The sequence below is a fragment of the Diorhabda carinulata genome, chromosome 4, assembly GCF_026250575.1.
Source record: "Diorhabda carinulata isolate Delta chromosome 4, icDioCari1.1, whole genome shotgun sequence".
Classification (NCBI taxonomy): domain Eukaryota; kingdom Metazoa; phylum Arthropoda; class Insecta; order Coleoptera; family Chrysomelidae; genus Diorhabda; species Diorhabda carinulata.
In genome coordinates, this window is record NC_079463.1 from 22,429,822 (window position 1) to 22,450,843 (window position 21,022).

General features: G+C 30.5%; 1 protein-coding gene across 2 annotated transcripts in view; it reads left to right on the forward strand.

The window, feature by feature from the left end:
- LOC130892922 (hypoxia-inducible factor 1-alpha) overlaps nucleotides 1–21,022 on the forward strand; it is a 38,164-nt gene that overhangs the window by 6,443 nt on the left and 10,699 nt on the right. For both annotated transcript variants that reach the window (XM_057798630.1, XM_057798629.1), the window contains exons 2-7: nucleotides 7,893–8,080; nucleotides 8,589–8,746; nucleotides 9,202–9,387; nucleotides 10,136–10,335; nucleotides 10,440–10,546; nucleotides 10,633–10,777. In XM_057798630.1, coding sequence (XP_057654613.1) covers nucleotides 7,893–8,080; nucleotides 8,589–8,746; nucleotides 9,202–9,387; nucleotides 10,136–10,335; nucleotides 10,440–10,546; nucleotides 10,633–10,777 — 984 coding nt within the window. The remainder of the gene's footprint in view (nucleotides 1–7,892; nucleotides 8,081–8,588; nucleotides 8,747–9,201; nucleotides 9,388–10,135; nucleotides 10,336–10,439; nucleotides 10,547–10,632; nucleotides 10,778–21,022) is intronic.

A 21,022-nucleotide genomic window follows, 5' to 3' on the forward strand; every position in this document is an offset into this window, starting at 1 on the left:
TCAGTATTTGGTTATTGCATCTTTTCAAATTAAAACCTTCATTCTTCTGCGTGTGAAGAAGAAGTAACAACAGATGGTTTCAAAAAAGCTAAAGGAAACAGCAAAGCCGGAATCAACAAGTTTTGAAGTAGTATATTATTTCAAAAAATTTGTCATTATTTATTTATTGTTGAGGTTGTGGTGTTTGTCTTTGAAAAAAAAAAGAATCCGCTCAACAAAAAGAGACACTTCCTGTCGCGTCGGTTCGTTGAAACAAAACAGCATAAATATAAATGTTAATTAGTGACGTTCTGTCTCTTGTTATATCGAATCATCCTAAATGATATATTGAATGGATGTTAAAGTCAACGTTTACAAGGCCGCTGCCCCATTTATAAATCTATGCGAGAATGGAAAATACGCGACGTACGAATTACATAACAATTATTCTGCGAATAATAAACAATTTATCAATTACAATCGACGAGCAAATTTTGGTTATTTCAAAGTTCACTATTCCAATTTAAAATCTGTCATGTTTCAATTTCTTCTTGATTATCTTTCCAACTCTCTAGTTTCTTTGTTATTTCATTATTCACATAATAACTTTTCTCCTTTTTCTCGCAATGTTTCATAATTTTTTTCGTCGTGACCAAGTATTTTTTCATAATATAAATTAGAAGAATAGAAATATCTAATTTCGAATTATCTGTTGTTTTTGTGGACTTTGTAATTATAATTTGTTAGTTTAGATACTCACTGTATATTCAATTGATTAAATATTTGTCGAATCTTCTTATGAATTATCGCTATAATTACCAAATAAAAATTTGTATTTCTGTTCGATATTACGGATTGAAAATATTTGTTATAAGAAGCGAGTTGAATTCGAGTATTTTGACTATATAAAAAAACTTTTAATTATTTTCAAACAAAATTTTGGCAATTATAGATTGAAATAAAACAAATAGGGTGCAATTTTTTTGAGAAACTTTTTTCTATTCCATTCAATGTATTCGAACGACTATGGATATCTACTAATTATTAGAAATATGAATAGAATTTCACTGTCGGTTTTTCAAAAAATATATAAACTAATATTATATATACCCACCCCTTGTATGTGTGTTTTTTGTATTCTTACTCTTTGATGTGATCTCTTACTTATTATTCTATACAATTTGACAAGTCCGGATCAAATTTGATCACGTGATATCGTCAATACCCGAATGTTTTCATATTTAATCGATATCCTCAACATTTATGTCCACACTGTATATTTAATACTAATTTTCATTTAATAATTTCTCCGTGATATTTGCATTACTTTTTTAATATCTTTTTCGAATGTTTTGATCCATTTTTGCTGACCCGTGAAATTAAAACGTTCTATAATAACAATTAGTCTTTCATAAAATAAATTATTGTAAAAAAATAAATCCTTGCAATTTTTATGTCTAGTCAATCATTTTGATATCTATCTATTATCTCTTCTTCGTTTGTTATTTGTTAAACCGGTTACAATAATATCGATGTTGAATCTAATTACAGTCTTTCCATTTTTTTATACCTCAAATGTATAATAACTATTGAAAATTATTAAAATGTTGTTGTGTCATTACTTTTGGCTACCTTGGTATATTTCAAAAATGGGGAGCGGCGAGTTTCTATTAAATTCGTCGTTAACGAGCACGTTACCGTCACAAGACCACAGCATTTCGTATCACATGATTTCAATAAATAGAAAGTACATAATTTATTTTGTAATATTTTTTTTATTTTGACTGACATCAGTTTAACGGTTAAAATTAATATCCACGTTGCCACGTATTGTTAATTTTTTATTTGTATACGTCGGGATTCGGTAATATTTGGAATTTTCCGATAGGAAGGCTTGGAAATTGAGTTTTTTTTTTATTTTTTCTCCCACTTAAAATGTTGTATTTCGTTTTTATTAATTTACGTGAATCTTTATATTGTCTAAATTCGAAACATTCCCCCTTCAATTGACACCTGAAGAATAGTCAGACTTAGTAGATAGAGCAACGTACAGATTCTGATACGTAGAGAAAAGCTCTATTAACATTTTCTCGAAGTGTGAGAGACTACGAAACTTCAGAGCATCACACCTGGGATGGTCTGAAAATAAAATATGAAGATATCTGGCAGTTAGAGCAGCCCCACATTATATAATTTCTAAGAGGAGTGGTATTAATAGATTAGCTGTAAACACTGAGAATTCCAAGCGCGACAGCAAGAAAAGGAAACGTAACAGATCTTTGGATCACATTGAATTAAGGTCTATTTTTAAATTTGCGGATTTTGTTGGTGTTTAGACTACAATTTTAAAAAAACATTGTTAATATTGATAGTCATTGTATTTTTACAGTTTCAATTAATCTTTTGATAAATATTTGATCATATCTTCAAGGCAAACTAACGATTATTTATAACAGCAAGTAAAATCAAATCGATTATCTAGATAAATAATCGGTTTAAATTGAATTTCAAATTATAATGAACGATACGGTATATACATAATCAACAATTTAAAATACCTACCGTGAAATAGGAAAAAACTTTACTAGAAATACGGATAGTAAACATAGTAACGTTTTCACTGCTCACAGCTTCCGTTACTTTTGTTGTTATAAACATTGTACGATATAAACCTACCAACTTCTTTTTGTTAATAATTTTCTTTAAAAGATATTTTGTCATATTATATTTGAGTAGAAATATTTACATATTATATTTCATACCTCTTTTGTAGTTTTGTATGTACTTGTTGTGGTTACTGGGTTCCTGGAATTTAAGTTATTTAGCACAGTTTAATTTGTCGTTTTGTTGAACTATTTTTATATAAACAAATTGGATGATTGGTTTATTTTCTTTTGAGGGTAAGTCTTGCCTACAGGACGCTAGCATTATTCGAAATTTGCCAGACGTGGTATAATTAGTTGCTTGTAAGAGAAAAGTTGCTTCCCTTTAAAAGGTTCGAGCAAAATCTAGTTAACTGTTCACGAATTAATGTAGTATTTTGTAAATTTTGATATTGATTTTTGGTTGTTCAGTCCATTGAAAGGTTGTTTTGATAAGTGATTTGTTAGCTGATGTTTTTAAAATTGAGCTATTGTTGCACCTGGCTAGATTGTTGTCATGACGTGTAACCCGATTTTGCTCAAGAAATCTGCTGCTAACTTCATTCATATTTTCCTTTTGACTGTCAGTCGTGATATTTTCGACTGAGAATTTGACGATTGGTCAGCGATCGTGGTAGCGTTAAGATCAATTTCTCCAGAGATTTTTGAAAAGCGAGATTTAGCCGGCCTAAAGAAGCCTTCAGCCGATTTCAAAAATTCTGGAATATTAAATTGTTAATTGACTTCCAAGAAGAAATAGAGATATAAGTTCCCTTCGTTAAAAAGGAAGGTAAGATCTTTTGGTTTATAAAAGCAGAAATAGTTCTAATTATTGACATATAAACTAGGTTAGGCTCCAAATTATAGACTACTAAAGAAATAATTTATAACTTAATTTTTTAACATTTTCTGAATGTAATAAAAAAAGTAGTCTATAATTTGGAGCCTAACCTAGTTCATATGTCAATAATTAGAACTATTTCTGCTTTTATAAAAACAAAAGATCTTACCTTCCTTTTTAACGAAGGGAACTTATATCTATTTCTTCTTGGAAGTCAATTAACAATTTAATATTCGAAATATATTTTATTTTTCACCTCTGAATTATCTTATTTTCAAATAATTTATATAGTAAAAACGGAATTTCAAATCGATTCGTATTTCATTTATAAAACATACCGACGAAACCGGTACATGATTATAACCAGATTTTTTCTACATAGATACAACGCAAACGAAACACCGAAAAATATTTATAGAATTGACCCCGTTTTATAGAAGATCAACATACTTTTCCAAAAAAAAAAAACAAAATCCATCGTAACAGTGAAAAATATATTTACAAGTTGTGTGAATTATGCACAATATAATTTATTGTTGATTACGTTCATAATAAAAATAACCAAAACAGTTTTATACAGGAAGTTACCGCTACAATGGTCGCTTCCTGAAAATTAGATCTGTGGCGTACAAAAAAATACATTAGTATAAATTCCTAACCTCCAATTTTATGCAATATTTTGTGATCGGTTTAAAAATGGAAATAACTAAGTTAAGTAAACAAAAAAGTGGTCGGTGGATCACAAGCTGCTGTCTTGTTTTCGGAGCCTAATTGACAGGTTTGTTCCTAAACCAAAAGTAACTAGATTTTTCCCTAGAATTGCAACAATAACTTTTACTACTCTTATTTTGAAATATAATAAAATTCTATGACGAACCTTTGGGTTTCTTTCATAAGTTACCATTATAAATAATTGCAAAATACTATTGACGTATAAATAACTAAATATTAATGATAGGTTTTAAATTAGTTCTCATATTATTATAAGACATTAGAGAATCGTGACACGGTCATTTCTAGGGTATTTGTTATATGAACTGCAACGAGATTTGCGTAATTCTCATTAGAATTGTAAATTAATCTAAATTCCTTAATCTGTTGACAAACAAATCATCGATGTTAGACTAAATAAAATAGCATTTAATAGTTTTATCGTTGATTGATTGTTAAAATTCAATAACAGATTGTTGACGTGTCTACCAACGATTACAAATGTCTTCGGTCAAGATATATTTTTTGTTGGACATAATATTTATAATCTAATTCTCTTAAATAAATAAAACCCGTCAAGTTATTATAGCACTTTTTTTAGTAATCTCTTTTTGGCGATAAATACTAATTAGTTTAAATGTTTTTGATTGTTTGTGTGTGACGTCAATAAGCCGTAATTACGACATAATTTAGATGGACCTTCTACGTTTATAATATACACACTTTAGATAAAATTTAAAATAAACTGGAGGTTTTATTTCGATCTACATCTTTTTTAAAACACATTTTGTATTTACAAGTTAATATGTGAACATTCAGTCGTAATTAAAAAAAAAATATATAATATGGATCTCTTTATCTTGTAAATATTTTTTGAAAAAGTCGAATCATATATTTCTAGTTGTAGTAAATGAATTTTTTTATTTAATAAACCATTAATGACGAAAGAATCGACAAGATGTACACATCATTATTTGTGTAATGAATGCTAAGTATACTTTTGTTCGTCATAATATGTTTGTACAGGGTAATGCTATATACTCTTCATTCTTTCTTTGGTTAGGCTTCAAAAAAATATTCATTTTACTCACTACCTTATAGGGATGATATCTCCGATCTAATAACACCTTGTTTGAAGTTCTGGACGTCTTCAGGTCACGTCCAGTAGGTTTTGCAAAAACTATTCTTGGCGGGATTATGACAGACAGGTCGGTGGTATTGTCAGTAAAACAGAGTCCTTTCTTCTATGCTTCAAGCTGTGCAAGAGTCTAGCATCTTCAGAGTATGCTTTTGTAGTTTTGTATGTACTTGTTGTGGTTACTGGGTTCCTGGAATTTAAGTTATTTAGCACAGTTTAATTTGTCGTTTTGTTGAACTATTTTTATATAAACAAATTGGATGATTGGTTTATTTTCTTTTGAGGGTAAGTCTTGCCTACAGGACGCTAGCATTATTCGAAATTTGCCAGACGTGGTATAATTAGTTGCTTGTAAGAGAAAAGTTGCTTCCCTTTAAAAGGTTCGAGCAAAATCTAGTTAATATATAATATGGATCTCTTTATCTTGTAAATATTTTTTGAAAAAGTCGAATCATATATTTCTAGTTGTAGTAAATGAATTTTTTTATTTAATAAACCATTAATGACGAAAGAATCGACAAGATGTACACATCATTATTTGTGTAATGAATGCTAAGTATACTTTTGTTCGTCATAATATGTTTGTACAGGGTAATGCTATATACTCTTCATTCTTTCTTTGGTTAGGCTTCAAAAAAATATTCATTTTACTCACTACCTTATAGGGATGATATCTCCGATCTAATAACACCTTGTTTGAAGTTCTGGACGTCTTCAGGTCACGTCCAGTAGGTTTTGCAAAAACTATTCTTGGCGGGATTATGACAGACAGGTCGGTGGTATTGTCAGTAAAACAGAGTCCTTTCTTCTATGCTTCAAGCTGTGCAAGAGTCTAGCATCTTCAGAGTATGCTTGGGAGCCGAGTTCCAAATGAGCAATATATATATGGACGAATCTGGACCTTGTCCAGATTAGAAGCAGTTGCGGTATATATTCAGTCTCTTGAAAAGTAGATATCCGGCTTATGTGCCATCGGGAGGTCTCCTTGAAGTTGGTTTTTTCAACGTTATCGTCTTGATATCCTCAATTTGCAGATATTCTCGTATAACTTTGATCTCTTTGGCTTCCTCCTTTAATATTTCCCTATATTTTCATCTCTGCTGTCCTTATATACGTAAAAACATTTTCAAATGAAATTAGAAAATTCTTTAAACTAATCTCTTAACAAAAACCGGTTTTTGGATTGTTTGAAGGTACGAATGGAAAGGTGAATCGTTTTGTAGAATTAAAAATATTTAATATTAAATCGACGTAGTGTTATTTACTCTTACACATTACCAATTGGTAGAATTAATGAGATTTACATTGTGTTTATAATTTATAATCGAAACCACATCCTATCAGGATATTCGGAATATTTAAATAAACAAATGTTTATATTTTATATTGAATCGGAGACGGTAACAAGATCGTGTGACGTGATATCGAAAGAGGTTCTTCCATATCGGAAATCTAACAAAGCGGTTTATATAACAGCGTCGTATCAGGTAGTCTGAAACCACAGTCGTATTATTATTTTGTCTATAGGTATATCGGTATGAATGGGTCAATTTTTTCTAGACTGAAAATAATTGTTTAAACAGAGTTTTAAAAACAATTTCTGTGAAAATTATTTTTGATGCCCGTGCTTCATAGTTCTAGATCTTTTTTATTCATTTGTTAATATTAAAATATGTATATTGTTTGTCTAAATCGCTCGTTATTCAATTCTCTTTTGATAATTGACTTTAGTAATTTACATCTTGAAATTTTAAATGTTAAAAAAGGTTTACTACCAATTTTGAGTTGATAATTCCACGGGGTCTTTTTCATATTTTAAACAAACATTCAAAACTTGATTGGAATTATTGGTAATTGTGACATTGTATTCTTTTTCTATTTACTTGATTGAATTCATCCAGATCCATTTCATTTCGATTTATTTATTTATTATGTCTTACTTATCTATATTGTAAATTTTATTTCAATAGTAATGATTTTTTTCAAAAATAACTACGCGTCTGTGTGTATTATAAACCGTTACTAAAAAATGATTACATTATGTTTTCAAAACATTCGAAATATGTGCGGAATTAAATGCAAAATCAATAAATTTTAATATTTAAGCAATCGTGTATCGAAATTGTAACATAGATACGAGGGGTGATAAAAACTTGTAATGTATTTGTTGATTTTCACGATATTGGAATTGAATCGCGCTGGTTAGAAAATATGCCATAATAAATCTGATATTATATGGGCCAGAAGAAGAAACATCTATCTGAATGCTATTCTCCACACCTATATTAAACTAAATTAATTTTTAGGTCTCGCAGAATCTGTCACCTCATTAAACATTCTTCTCTTCTACTACTTATTCACTATTATTGAATGTTGGAGATTTCGTTTATTTTCGTAGACTTCTCTGTCCACAGCTGTGTGAACCAGATCTCTTATATTTCTCTTCTTCTTTCTTTTATGTTTATGTTTTATGTCTCCAAACTCCCCGATTACATACACGAATTTTTTATTTTATAATATAGTCCATAAAAATGTAAGAAAATCGAAAAACTTTCTGTTATATGATATTAATTTGTTATAGGAACAATGAAAAACGAAAAGAGAAATCTCGAAATGCCGCCCGTTGTCGGAGATCAAAAGAAACAGAACTCTATTACGATTTGGCTAGTGCTTTGCCTTTTACGACTGAACAAATTTCACAATTGGATAAAGCTTCTGTAATGCGATTGGCCATTTCTTATCTGAAAATTAGAAATGTCCTCGGAGCCGGTAAGTTGTTACTTACTTTTTTTCATTACATTTCTGTTAGGTCTTCTCCGATGAAAAATAATTTTTAACATTCTATCAGGTCTAAAGGGCTTTTCTTTTTAAATATTCTTCTATTATTATAAATTTCTGTTTTTTCTTTCGTGTATATATACCAAGGTGTAATTGTTACCATTCTTAGTATTTTTGTAATCCATATATACAAGGAGTTTATTATCAAAGTGTGTCTTTCGTCTATAACCATCTCTAGGTATTTTTTAGTTGATTTTGGTGCTGTCTTTTCTTAGTATGAAGTTAGACCGTATTGGTCTCATTGTTCTAGGTGGCTCTGTAGTATGTTAGTTGCCTCCTCTGCATCTGAAGACTGAGGAATTTTTTGAACTGGACACCTTTTTTCACGTATTTTCAAACTATCAAGATTCAATTTGTGGAATCGATCAAATTTTTTGTTTATATAAAACCTTGCAATTTATTTTTAATCACAGTTTGAATAATCAATTTGTTTCTTTAGTACCGGAGTTTGATACTTTGGACGAAGACGAAGAAAACGAAAATATGGACAGTTCAACATTTCTGAAAACCCTAGACGGTTTCGTCATGATTTTATCGGAAGAAGGAGACTTTATTTACGTATCCGAAAACGTTAACGAATATTTGGGAATTAATCAGGTAAATATTTTATTTAATTTTTCCAATACACAATTTCCGCAAAATTTAATAGAAATGAAAATTGTTAAAAAAAATAATAGATTAAAATACCAACGATCGTTAAATAAATTTCTACTATTATTAGATGCTTTATCATAAAGTTTATAATAAACTTATGTATCATTGATATTAGATTATTTGGAGTGGTATTTAAAAATTATAATTATACAAACGAGAAATATAGCGACGAAAAAAATTATCACAACATTTTATTAAAGAGTAACGTTCAATTGATTACTCATCATAAATCATTTTTTCGAATCTTTGAATAATTTCAGAAAAATTTGATCTCGAAAGTAGATTTTAATTTAGTTAGTCTCTTCTAGGTTAACTGAAAGTTAGATTAGATCCTAACGAATAACGTTGAACTATATGTTAATAATTTGTATTTCAACTTGTAATTATTATTATTTTAGATTGATCTGATGGGGCAAAATGTATATGAATACAGTCATCCCTGCGATCACGAAGAAATCAAAGAAATTTTGTCCGGCAAAGTTGTCGAAGACGAAGCGAATTTGAACAAATCCCTATTCGTCAGAATGAAATGTACACTTACAAATAAAGGAAGATCTGTCACTTTGAAATCTGCTGTATACAAAGTGAGTTTATTTACATTTTAAACCGTTTACCTTCATTTTATTGTACTTAAAATTTTCTTCGATTCATCCTCGTCTTTTTATTGTTTCATGTTGAAAATTAAATGAAGTGTGGTTAGAAAGTTTGTTGAATGGTATTAGAAAAGAGACAACAGAGAAGATATAAGTAAATTGGATTTTGGATTTCCAACAGTTTTGGACCTTTTGTTTCCTTTTGAAATCTTGATAGCATCAGGTCTAATCCCATATATGCCCGTTCTGCTTTCTGATTGTTTGATAGGTTGTATCTGGAACACGTCTAAGTATTCAATGAAATTTTAGCGGATGTTATGTTCTCTAATGCTCAATTCAAACGCCATCAATCAGAGATTCAGTCGTCGTTCTCTTGTTATGTCTGGCTTTCTACATGTGTACCAGTTGTAAACATTTTTTACAAATTTGTAACGGAACTTGATATCTACTTATTACGCAATTGTATTTTTCATACTGATTACTTTCCACATAATAGCCACGCAGCTTCTTGCTTGGTGGCACTTCATTAAATGAAGAATATTTTTATTTTATATTTATTTTTTCCGTAAGAGAAATAGTTAATTTTTGATTAGGTTTTTGGAGAATATTCTATTGACAGAAGAAAAAATTTAGTAAATTCACTTTATTTGCCATATATCTTTTATAAAAGTTTTCCTATTTCTTACGCTGATCTATTTATTTTATTTTTTCATTTTCAATATGTATTTATATTTTTTAGGTAATTCATTGTACCGGTCACGTAATGAAATATCGAAATTTAGATAAAGACAAAGAAGATGCATCTGAAATGAAGAGTTGTTTCATTTCGGTAAATCAACCGATTCCGCATCCTTCCAATATCGAGTCTCCTCTTCCAAAACAAACGTTTTTAACGAAACACAGTTTGGATATGAAATTTACGCACGCCGACGATGATTTGTAAGTATATTATCAAAAATATCTGACCTAGTGAATTTTTTTATTTACTTCGTACATTCCTCCCAAAAATCATTTGCGATTCTAATTATTTTTCGAATTTTCAGCATGAAGGAACTCTTAGGATACGAACCAACGGATCTTTTGGGAAAATCGGCTTACGAATTCCATCATGCTTTAGACAGCGATGCCATATTGTCTTCATATAAATGCCGTAAGTGTCGTTTTGTCCTTTAATTAATATGTATCTATTAGACAAATGCTATTAAGATGATGAATAATTCATCATTTGTATTTTAGTATTTTCGAAAGGGCAGTGTCAAACGGGCCAGTATCGTTTCTTGGGCAAATCCGGCGGTTACGTCTGGTTAGTGACGCAAGCTACTTTGATCCATGACAAAAATTACAAACCGCAGAGCGTGGTATGCGTTAATTACGTCATAAGGTAAGTGTTTGCACATATATTTTTTCTCCGTTCTATTCAATTGTTCCAAGCACGAGACATTATTAACGATTGGTATATTCTTGAAGTGGTCATTGAAAGAGAAAATATGTTGGACGGATAACTTCCAATAGAGAGAACTTGTTATAAACCCCCACCGATTCGTTTACTTACAATTTTCATTTCATAGAAATTAAACCCAAAAGTGTGGATGTTTATAATTTTTACAAATTTCGTCTTATAATTTTATTGTTATATGAACAACTTCTGTTATCTTCTGAAGTTGTTATCAAAAAGCTTCAACAAAGACTTTTGGTTCTGTGTTCCCTGTTTCTAAAATATTCTGAAATTCGAAAACAAAATAAAATCTTAGGCTACTAATTATAAAAACTACAGAAACCCATAATATTCAACTGAAAATTGATAGTTTCATTAATTATCTGGATATTCATATACTTCTACATACTCGTTATGAATTTTCCTCATTAAATGAAAATTGTAGGCGCTCACATCTAATTGTTTTTAATAGAAATTATTATTGAAGTTTTGGCTCTTATTCAAAATATTTTCTGACATTGACACAAATTTAGTTGAAATAAGATAATGAACATTTCATTTTCCAAGTGTAAAAAGGTAATTAATAGTTTTATCTATTTATAAAATGTTGATCAAATTGCTTCAATCTTTTTCATCATTTTTTTTTACATTTTTATAGTTTTTCCAACTTTGCATTTTTCTCTTTATATCTATTTTGTCTTGATGTCTAATTTTTGAGAAATATATATGTTATATAATTATATATGGTAAATGAAGTATTTAGGATCTCTGGCGTATCCTTTTTATTTTGATGATATAAGGTAATATGGGATTTAAATAATTGATACATTCAAAATTAAAAGTTTATGTAAAATTTTTTTGGGCTCATATAATTTAGAAGATATTAAAAGAATGGGGTTATGTTTGAAATGTAATAAAAAAATTATATACCATATATGAATGAGTAAAAACGTATGGTAAAACGATGTTCTTTCTCTGTCTTCCAATAGTATAATTCCAATTACATACCGCTCTCTCTCTCTCTCTCTCTCTCTCTCTCTATATATATATATATATATATATATATATATATATATATATATATATATATATATATATATATATATATCTTCAATATTTACTCTATGATAATAAATTCGTTATTTACTGTCAGTTTTCTTATCTACCTTGACCTATAGTCACTGCATCCGATATAAATATATATGGTTATAAACATTTTCTTTTGACAGAAAATGTTACCATGTTTAAGGTGCTTTTAATTTCCACAATTTATTTGTTTGTTATATTTTATATTATTACCATGTACCCAAAATAATCCCCTTAGAAAATAATTGTATTAGTTCATGTTCATTGTGTATTTTTCTATATATATATATATATATATATATATATATATATATATATATATATATATATATATGCTTTTCATGATTTTCGTTAAACTGGAAACCATTTCTTCAACGCTTAGCAATGTCTTACATCTACATTCTCTTAACAGGTATTTGAAAAGTACAAAGTTCCAAGATGTTTTTAATCAAAAGGAAATCAAACTATCTCAATATAATCCGTTAATATTGGATTTTAGGGTTATTTATGATTTATTTTTAATTAACAATATTTATACTGCTTCTTTTTGGATAGCAGGTAAAAGAATAGAAGACAGAAGCGTGCGTATGTTATTTATTTCTGAGACGTCCTGTACGGGTTGTTTTCCAACATTCAATTCATACTACTATTCAAATCTTTTTTACACGCCACTGTTTTCGGCGTCCAAAACAAACAATTGTCTCTGTTTTAATATCTCCCTCGGTATTTGTGCGTGGTTACTATTTAAAGGGGGACTTGATGCAAAGCCACTTTCTGGAATTGTGACTATTTTCAAATACTCTCTGTAACATGTGCCCCCCCCCCTTTATTCATTAACTACGCACGCTCCTGTCATATTATTCATGTTTTTATGATTTACAACAACATAAATCATAAAAATATGGAGATATTACATATATCTTCATATTTTTATGATTAACAACAACAACCCCCCTTTTTCCTCCAATGATACGCCTATGACATTTCTTCGTTGCCTTTTTCAAACAACTTCAAAAAAGCGTCTTGAACAAATGGTTATGAACCAAAGTTGGCCCTTCATGGGGTCAACTGGTTCGCGGCTCCAGACGTGGAGGAGACCCGTGGAAAGGATCCTTCACGTCTAGTTCTTGCCTCGAATCGGCCCGAGGAGGGGATTCGAAATATCCTGGAATGGGAGCGGCTTTTTGTTAACTTTTTAACCGATAAAAGATTGCAAATGTAGCGCGCCCTAACGGAAAAACGCTGAACTAATTAGTATTTTCCAAGAGCGCCCTCTGGGGGATAAACGATGAATTAATTAGTTCAGCGGTTATCCGCCAGGGGGCGTATTTTTTCCAAGAGCGCCATCTGGGGGATAAACGATTAACTAATTAGTTCAGCGGTTGTCCGCCAGGGGGCGTATTTTTCCAAGAGCGCCCTCTGGGGGATAAACTATTAACTAATTAGTTCAACGGTTGGTCACCGGGGGGCGTTAAAATAGTTCATTGCTAGCCTTGAAAAGGGCTTTTTTGTTATGGCGACACAATCCTCTTCTCTTCTCATGTTCGTTATGGCTAATTCGTATAAATAAAGACATTGCTAGCCTTGAAAAGGGCTTTTTTTGTTATGGCGACACAATCCTCTCCTCTCCTCTTCTCATGTTCGTTATAGCGACACTCCTCTTCTCATGTAACGTCGTCCATCTATCCTGAAAAAAATTACCTAGATAATACCTGGAAAATTTCCAATAAATTTGGAAACTTCTTTTTATGATAATACCTTGTTTATCAAATGGATCAAACATTTTCCAAGTTATAGTTACAAATTTCATTATTTTCGCTGAGGTTATTAAATTTGATGAAAACTTTCATTTCAATAATCTTTAGTTTTTAAATAATGTATTAATATCATATCAAGAGGTCTACCTGTTAGTAAATAACGTTCAAGTTCAAAGTATTTGAGTAGTCAGTGATACAACAGCCCATTGACACGTTTGTATTTAAGTGGGTTTCGAAATGTCATAATGTTCTCGACAACTCGTAAGTAGACTTTGTTTTAATACGGACATTTTTAAAAAATTGTCGTTTACCGTTGTTGCATGTTTTCTGGGTCATTTTACTAATTTACTTTCAGCCGACTTTGTTGTCAGATTTCTTTCTATTAAATTATTAAAAATTATACAAAACAAACTAGTTTATTAATTTAATCTTAATATACTATTATCTGAAAGTGTAACAGGATAAACTCCTACGCTCCAACGCTCTACAACAAAAAGATCTCAATAAATGATTCATTTTGATATAGGAATACGAACCGTGTTACGGGGGGCCTAATTGCTGAGATACAGGGTGTTCAAAATTTTAAATCAAAATCAAATATTTGCCTTTTGCAGATATACGAGGCATATTTTTTAAGTAAGTACCGTTTTGCGATTCCGCCGCCGCAACCCTAAGGTCGGCCTTCCGCACATGCGCGCTGTTTACCTACATCTCTTGTCTACGCACTGACGCCATTACAGTCTGATTCTTCATTGTGTACGTTGTTTACTGAGTGTTTAAAATGCCTCCGACAATCATGAGTCCCGCCGATTATGAAGTACGGGCTGTTATACGATTTCTTAGTGCTAAAGGCGTAAAACCGATCTATATTCATCGTGAGATCTGTGAAGTTTACGGACAAAACATTATGAGTTATGGAATGGTAAGGAAATGGTTGAGAGTATTTAAAGATGGCCGCACAAATGTGCATGATGAAGAAACGGAGTGGGTATCCTTCGGTCGTTAATGAAGATTTGGTGCAGAAAGTGGACGAAAAGGTGAGAGAAAACAGACGCTTTACAAATCATCATTTTGCGACTACTTTCCCCAATATCCTCGTAGTGTTTTGTATCGCATTGTGACCGAGAACTTGAAATACCGGAAATTGTGTTCACGTTGGGTTCCAAAAATGTTGACGGATTTGCACAAAACCCAACGTTTAGGCAGTGCATTGACTTTTCTTGAGCGGTACCACAATGAAGGTGAAAATTTTTTAGACCAAATTGTTACTGGTGACGAAACATGGGTGGCCTACGTCACACCAGAATCGAATCCCTGGAATGGCGACATTCATCATCACCAAAAAAGGGAAGTTTAAGCAAATAATTTCTGCCCGGAAAATCATGTGCACAGTTTTTTGGGACAGAAAAGGAGTATTGCTAGTGGAGTTTCGGCCTCGTAATGAGACAATCAATGCAGCGTCTTATTGTGAGACATTGAACAATCTGGGTCGTGCAATCAAGAACAAAAGACGTTGCAAGTTGAGTAAGGGTATCGTTTTGCTGCATGACAATGCCTGTCCACATGTGGCTAATCGGATCAAAGGTCTCATCAAATCTTTTCAATGGGAAACTCTAGATCATCCTCCCTACATCATCTTGCGCCCAGCGACTACCATTTGTTCCTGCACTTGAAGAAACACCTGGGCGGTCAGCGTCTTCAAGACGATAACGAAGTCAAAACAGTTGTGATACAGTGGTTAACAAGTCAGGCGGCAGAATTTTATGAGGAGGGTATTCAAAAACTGGTGCCACGTTATGACAAGTGCCTCAATATTCACGGAAATTATGTAGAAAAGTAGATTAAGGTACAGGCTTTCATATAAAAATAAAATTATTGCGATATCTTTGCACTTCTTTTTTTAATTCCAAAACGGTACTTAAAAAATATGCCTCGTACAATGGCTTGTTGTACCTAAATAAATAAGACATTTTATACAACTGCTCCAAAGGTTTGGACTTTATTTATTACATTTTTAACGTTCCTAATTTACTGACCACTCAAATATCTGAAGATTTGTCTTCAAATTTCACAGGGTTTTCTGATGCATACTTTGAATTTGAACATTAATTTACCAACAGGTAGACCTCTCGTTATGATATTAGTACATTATTTATTAAAGATTTTTAAAATGAAAGTTTACAGTTTTTAGTAAATCTTAATAACCTCAGCGAAAATAATGAAATTTGTAACTATAACTTGGAAATTATGTTTGATCCATTTGATAACGAATGTCTATATCATAAAAGGTTTCCGCGGTCAGGATTACGAACAAAACGACTACTACACGTTCACTGGTTGAACCTGGTTGGAATTTTGAATATTCTCAACGTTTCGGCTCCTACTTTAAAGCGATTGTCAAGAGAGGGGTGGGGGTAGGGTGGTCATGTCATTGGTTATTGATAAGAAGTGATCCTTGGTCTCAATCTGCCTACTTCACGCAACGATTCGCCTTTTTTTTGGTCGATTTCATTGCCCCAACCTGTCGCCGAGTGAATAAAAGCTGTGGTAAAGTGGAAACAGGCACGTCGAGAATTTAAAATAAAACAACGAGGTTCAACCTATATAATTATATATATATATATATATATATATATATATATATATATATATATATATATATATATATATATATAAACGACATTTTGAAACGGTTTATAGAATTTTTTAGATAGACAACGATACAAAATGTTTTTCCATTTTCCTTTATATACAATAATTCCATGATTAGAAAAACAAAAAATTAAAATAAAAGCTCTGGTTTCAATATACAAAGATTGATAAATAAAATACAATTTCGACATTTTTATTCTGAATATTTGTCCAAATTTACATAACCCCATATTTCCCAATACAAACATTCATTATTTAAAGGCATATAAAAAATATTGTTAATTTATTATGAAAGCTGTCATTTTGTACAGTGTTATATTGCAAGTGACTAAGTAGATATATACATATATATTCGCCATGTATGAAAAAAATAAAGAAACAAAAACATTTTGTCCTACAAATAATTATCAAAGTTAAAGTATTTGATTTTTTTTCAAGAAATGACTTTGATTATTCCTATAAAAGTGCAATGAATCATTGAATAATGTAGTAAAGTAAAGTAATGCTTAACAATGTTGTATTTTTGTAATTAGGAAATACGAGATTATTCATAATTGCAAGAATATGCAGATTAAAAATGTAAAAAAAGGTATCTTGTTGGACACTTCTTGAATCTTAAATTGGATCAGTTGAAATACTGAAACTACAATAATTTGCAACGTTTTGTTATATAAAAAAATTGATCAAAAGAAATGGGGGTTTAAATATATCGAGACTCCGCTTCCTACATTCTCAACCCGCTTTGTTTAAAAATGTTTTTATAGAAAAAAAGTGCAAATAAGAATCAAAAATTGAAAATACCTGAGAGAATTCATTTAAAATGTGAAATGCCCGTGCACTGTGATGTAGAATCGAGAAAGTATTGTTAGATTTCATAAACTGGTTCGAAAGATATAAGTATTATTATTAGATACTAAAAATCTCTTGTTGCACATTTAGGCTGTCATTAAAGAATCAGAACTATGTCCACAACAGATGGACTTTAATTCCTATACCAAAAAAAGACACGTTATATACACCTATTACTGATTTTAAAACGGCGTAACGAAGCAAAATCGGAAGCATCATTGAAATATACGGCCTGATTCATTTGGCTACAATTAATGAACCTATTGAAAACTTGTGACAATAACTAACAATGTACCGAACGCTTCGAAATAAACTGAACGGTTTTTACAACCCAGCCCTACGCGCCTGATTATAGCTTCATTTGGATTTGGACAGCAGTCACTATAAAACAAACTCCATTAAAATTCAACCATCTCATAATCCTACAACCCAAAATTATTTTTACAAACAGTTCCAAGATGCTGAATTATATGCAAAATATGCAGCTACACGTATCGATAATATTTCAGATGAATATAATTTTACTCACAGATCCTCTTGGCTCAAGTCAACGCGGAGTTTTTCTTTGGATAACCTCCTTCATTAGAATAAGGCAAGAGGTGGATAAAAGGCTACCAATACTGCTCGGGCGAATATCATACCACAATAATGATCGGTGCTATCCAGAAATCGTAAAGACGAAATTCTTCTAATGGGGTTTGCTTGGAATAAACGTGATACTAAACCCAAACCCGAATGTGTAAACTGTAAACTGAAAATTAACTGAAAAAGACAAATCGCACACGTTCTATTGTTTAGGTGCACAAAGAAAACAGTATCTCTTAGTCTTAGGATCTAATTACGACATTACCAACCTTTTTCTGAAATATTATCATAAATTAAATACTCAAAAATGGAATACCCGTTTTAACTTGGTATTAGGGATTTAAGACATAAACATAATAGGCGAAGAATGTTTTTACGGTTATTTCAAATTCTCGATGGCGTCGATTTGTAAATCGCAAATTATGGGTGGCTACTCTCAGCTTATGTAACACTATTTAATAGATGAAAGTATTAATAAAAGCTTATTGATGGAAGTCGGCCAAGTAATAAATAAAAAGAAGTATAACGTTATCAAAAATATCTGAGATACAATTTTATAATATACCTAACAGAAAATTACTAATTCATATCAACATGTATATTTTGTATAAAGGAAATATTCCAGACCTAACCGAAATTTGTTGATAAAATAAGTAGGAACGTTAAAAAATGAATTTGAATCGAGAAATGATTAGATTTATTTTAGAAGAAAGTTTCCATTCTATTGATATATGGTTTTATTAAATATGTTCATTATAAGGGGCAAAATAATACAAAAAAAAATCTATATTTCTTTTAACGTTTTGTCTAATCGCTCGACTTTATTATGAAGTACTGTTGGAAAAAAAATTGGGTTCATATAGGTTAATCGATATAAAATGTGAGTAGTTTATCGTATTGAAAACCAAACACTTTTGATTTGAAATATTGTATTAATAGTCTTGAACTGGCTAAACATACAATCAATGAGTATTTCATAAATATAAATTATTATAAAAAAGAAACTCGTAACTCGTCAAGAAAAATTAAAACTTTCGAACTAATACCCTTCCTTTTAAAATATAACAATAAATGTTGTATTTAAACGATATGCTTAAATACAACATTTACTGTATTATTTTTCAATGTTTTGTATCGGAAATAACATTCTCAAAGACTTATTATTTTTTTTTTAAATTTTGGAATCGTGAAGTTTTTCTATTATTATCCTATGTCACGGAAACCGACTATTTTTACAAAATAATTTCGGTAATGGGCCAATTTGCGAGATTGGTGATGTTGGTAGAATTTTATAAAACACCAAATTTGTTGTAGGAGAATTTGAAATTGCTAATAAAGTTGAAATGTTTTATATTATATAAAACATTGTTGTTTAATCGGAATCATTTAGGTATATGTACTTACGAATCTATTTAAATGGAACAGAACGATAATATGGATGACAAAGACGTCGAAAATTAATTAAATGTAACATTGAGTGAGAAGGAAAGAATTAGAGGAGTTCCTTCTAAACTCCGGATCGACTTTCCCTTTCTAAATTGCGTGCTGGGTATCGATCTTGAAAATAGCCTCCCTTTGTGGTAGCCGAAATTCGCATGCCCGACCTTGACAACCACCAATCGGTGAAAAGGTCTTTCAAATTTCAACCAAATAATATTACCAGTCACGTGGATTAAAGTTATTTTCTTCAGAGTGGTGGAAAGAATAGGTGGTGTTTTCTACAAGAATCTTTGTGCGATAAATTAAATTTAATCTGATGAAAATAAAAAACGTGTAAACATTGGATTTACTACTTGAGAAATATTAATTCTTTGGGACAATAAAGGTATTTCCTAAAAACTTGATTGAATTATTTGTCTGTATTTTGAAGATAAGTATTCCAATTTTCTTCTATAATCAGTACTCATTGTTGTATTATACAATGTGTGGATAATTATAATTTAGTAATCTATATGATTAATTGTGAAAATTTGAGCAAATTAAATTTTTTGAATTCGTATATCAAGTTATTGTTATTTGTTTTCGAAAATTTTTGGAATTGTCTTTTTCTTTCTAAAAATATTTGCAATTTTAAATCTCTATTTTATACAAAAAAAAACAAATAGGGAAATTTATTAGCCGTAAAAAAAATGAGTGTATGTACTTTTTGAAAGTAATGAGCTTAGAAGAGAATATTGGATATTTCATATGAAAAATTCGTGACATTTCGAGAAAATGATAGATATAACTCGCTAACAAATTTGTCAACAAAAGTTTCTTATTTGATTTTTTCGAAGAGTTTCATTATTGTATAGTGTAAGGAAAATACAAAAGTTCCGACCTCAAAAGGATGCGAAAGAAGACAAGAAGACAACGCTCCGGATTTTATTATATAGCATTAAGAAGATAAAGTTTTCCCAAGATGTATAATACAGATATTTTACTTTCATTTCTGTCTGATATGCGATCGTCCAATCCAATCGTCTTTGTTATTTTCTTTATAGTTTTACTGAAATCGAAGTAGGGGATGAGGAGAATAATATTTCGTTTCGTATTCGTTTATTTTTTGATATATTACTTACGATTAGTACAAAGACACTCATTATTATCGGACGAATAAATAGAAATATATTAGAAGAATAACCACATCAAATTGGTATAAGATTAAAAATGCTGCGGTCCATTGAGATTAAGATTCCAGTGTAGCCGGTTATAGATACATACGTATATTATTCAATACTCTTAGAACACGGAGGTTATCTAAAAATCGTTGCGTACAATCAGTAAATATAGATAAAAAATTTTTCATTGGATATTTGTAATAAAAGTAGTGGTGACGATCCAAATGTTTGAAAAATATATCGAAGTTATAAGAAGAACAACGAATACCTATTTGCAAAATGCTGCCAAAAATTCATTCGAACTTATTTATTTTTTACATGTCAAATCAAGAATTGATAGGCTCCTAACATTAAATAGTTCGATCTGAAATCATTTTCATCAGTCGATTACGTCATTATGATTGTTTGAATTGTAGCGAGGCTTGAATGTTCTCCTACTTCTTCCACTGCCTTGGTAATACTTTCTGTGTAAGAGATTACACTTTATGGGAGACAGAAATGACTCTCGAGTTAACGTTATCTAAAATCGATTTGTCGACTTTCAATTAAAATGGGAAGATTTTATTATCGTCAATAATATAAAAATTGTACACACAGTATGTGTGTATTACAACAAAAAAAACTATCGATGATATAGTGGTTTCCAAAGATTTTTATAATTA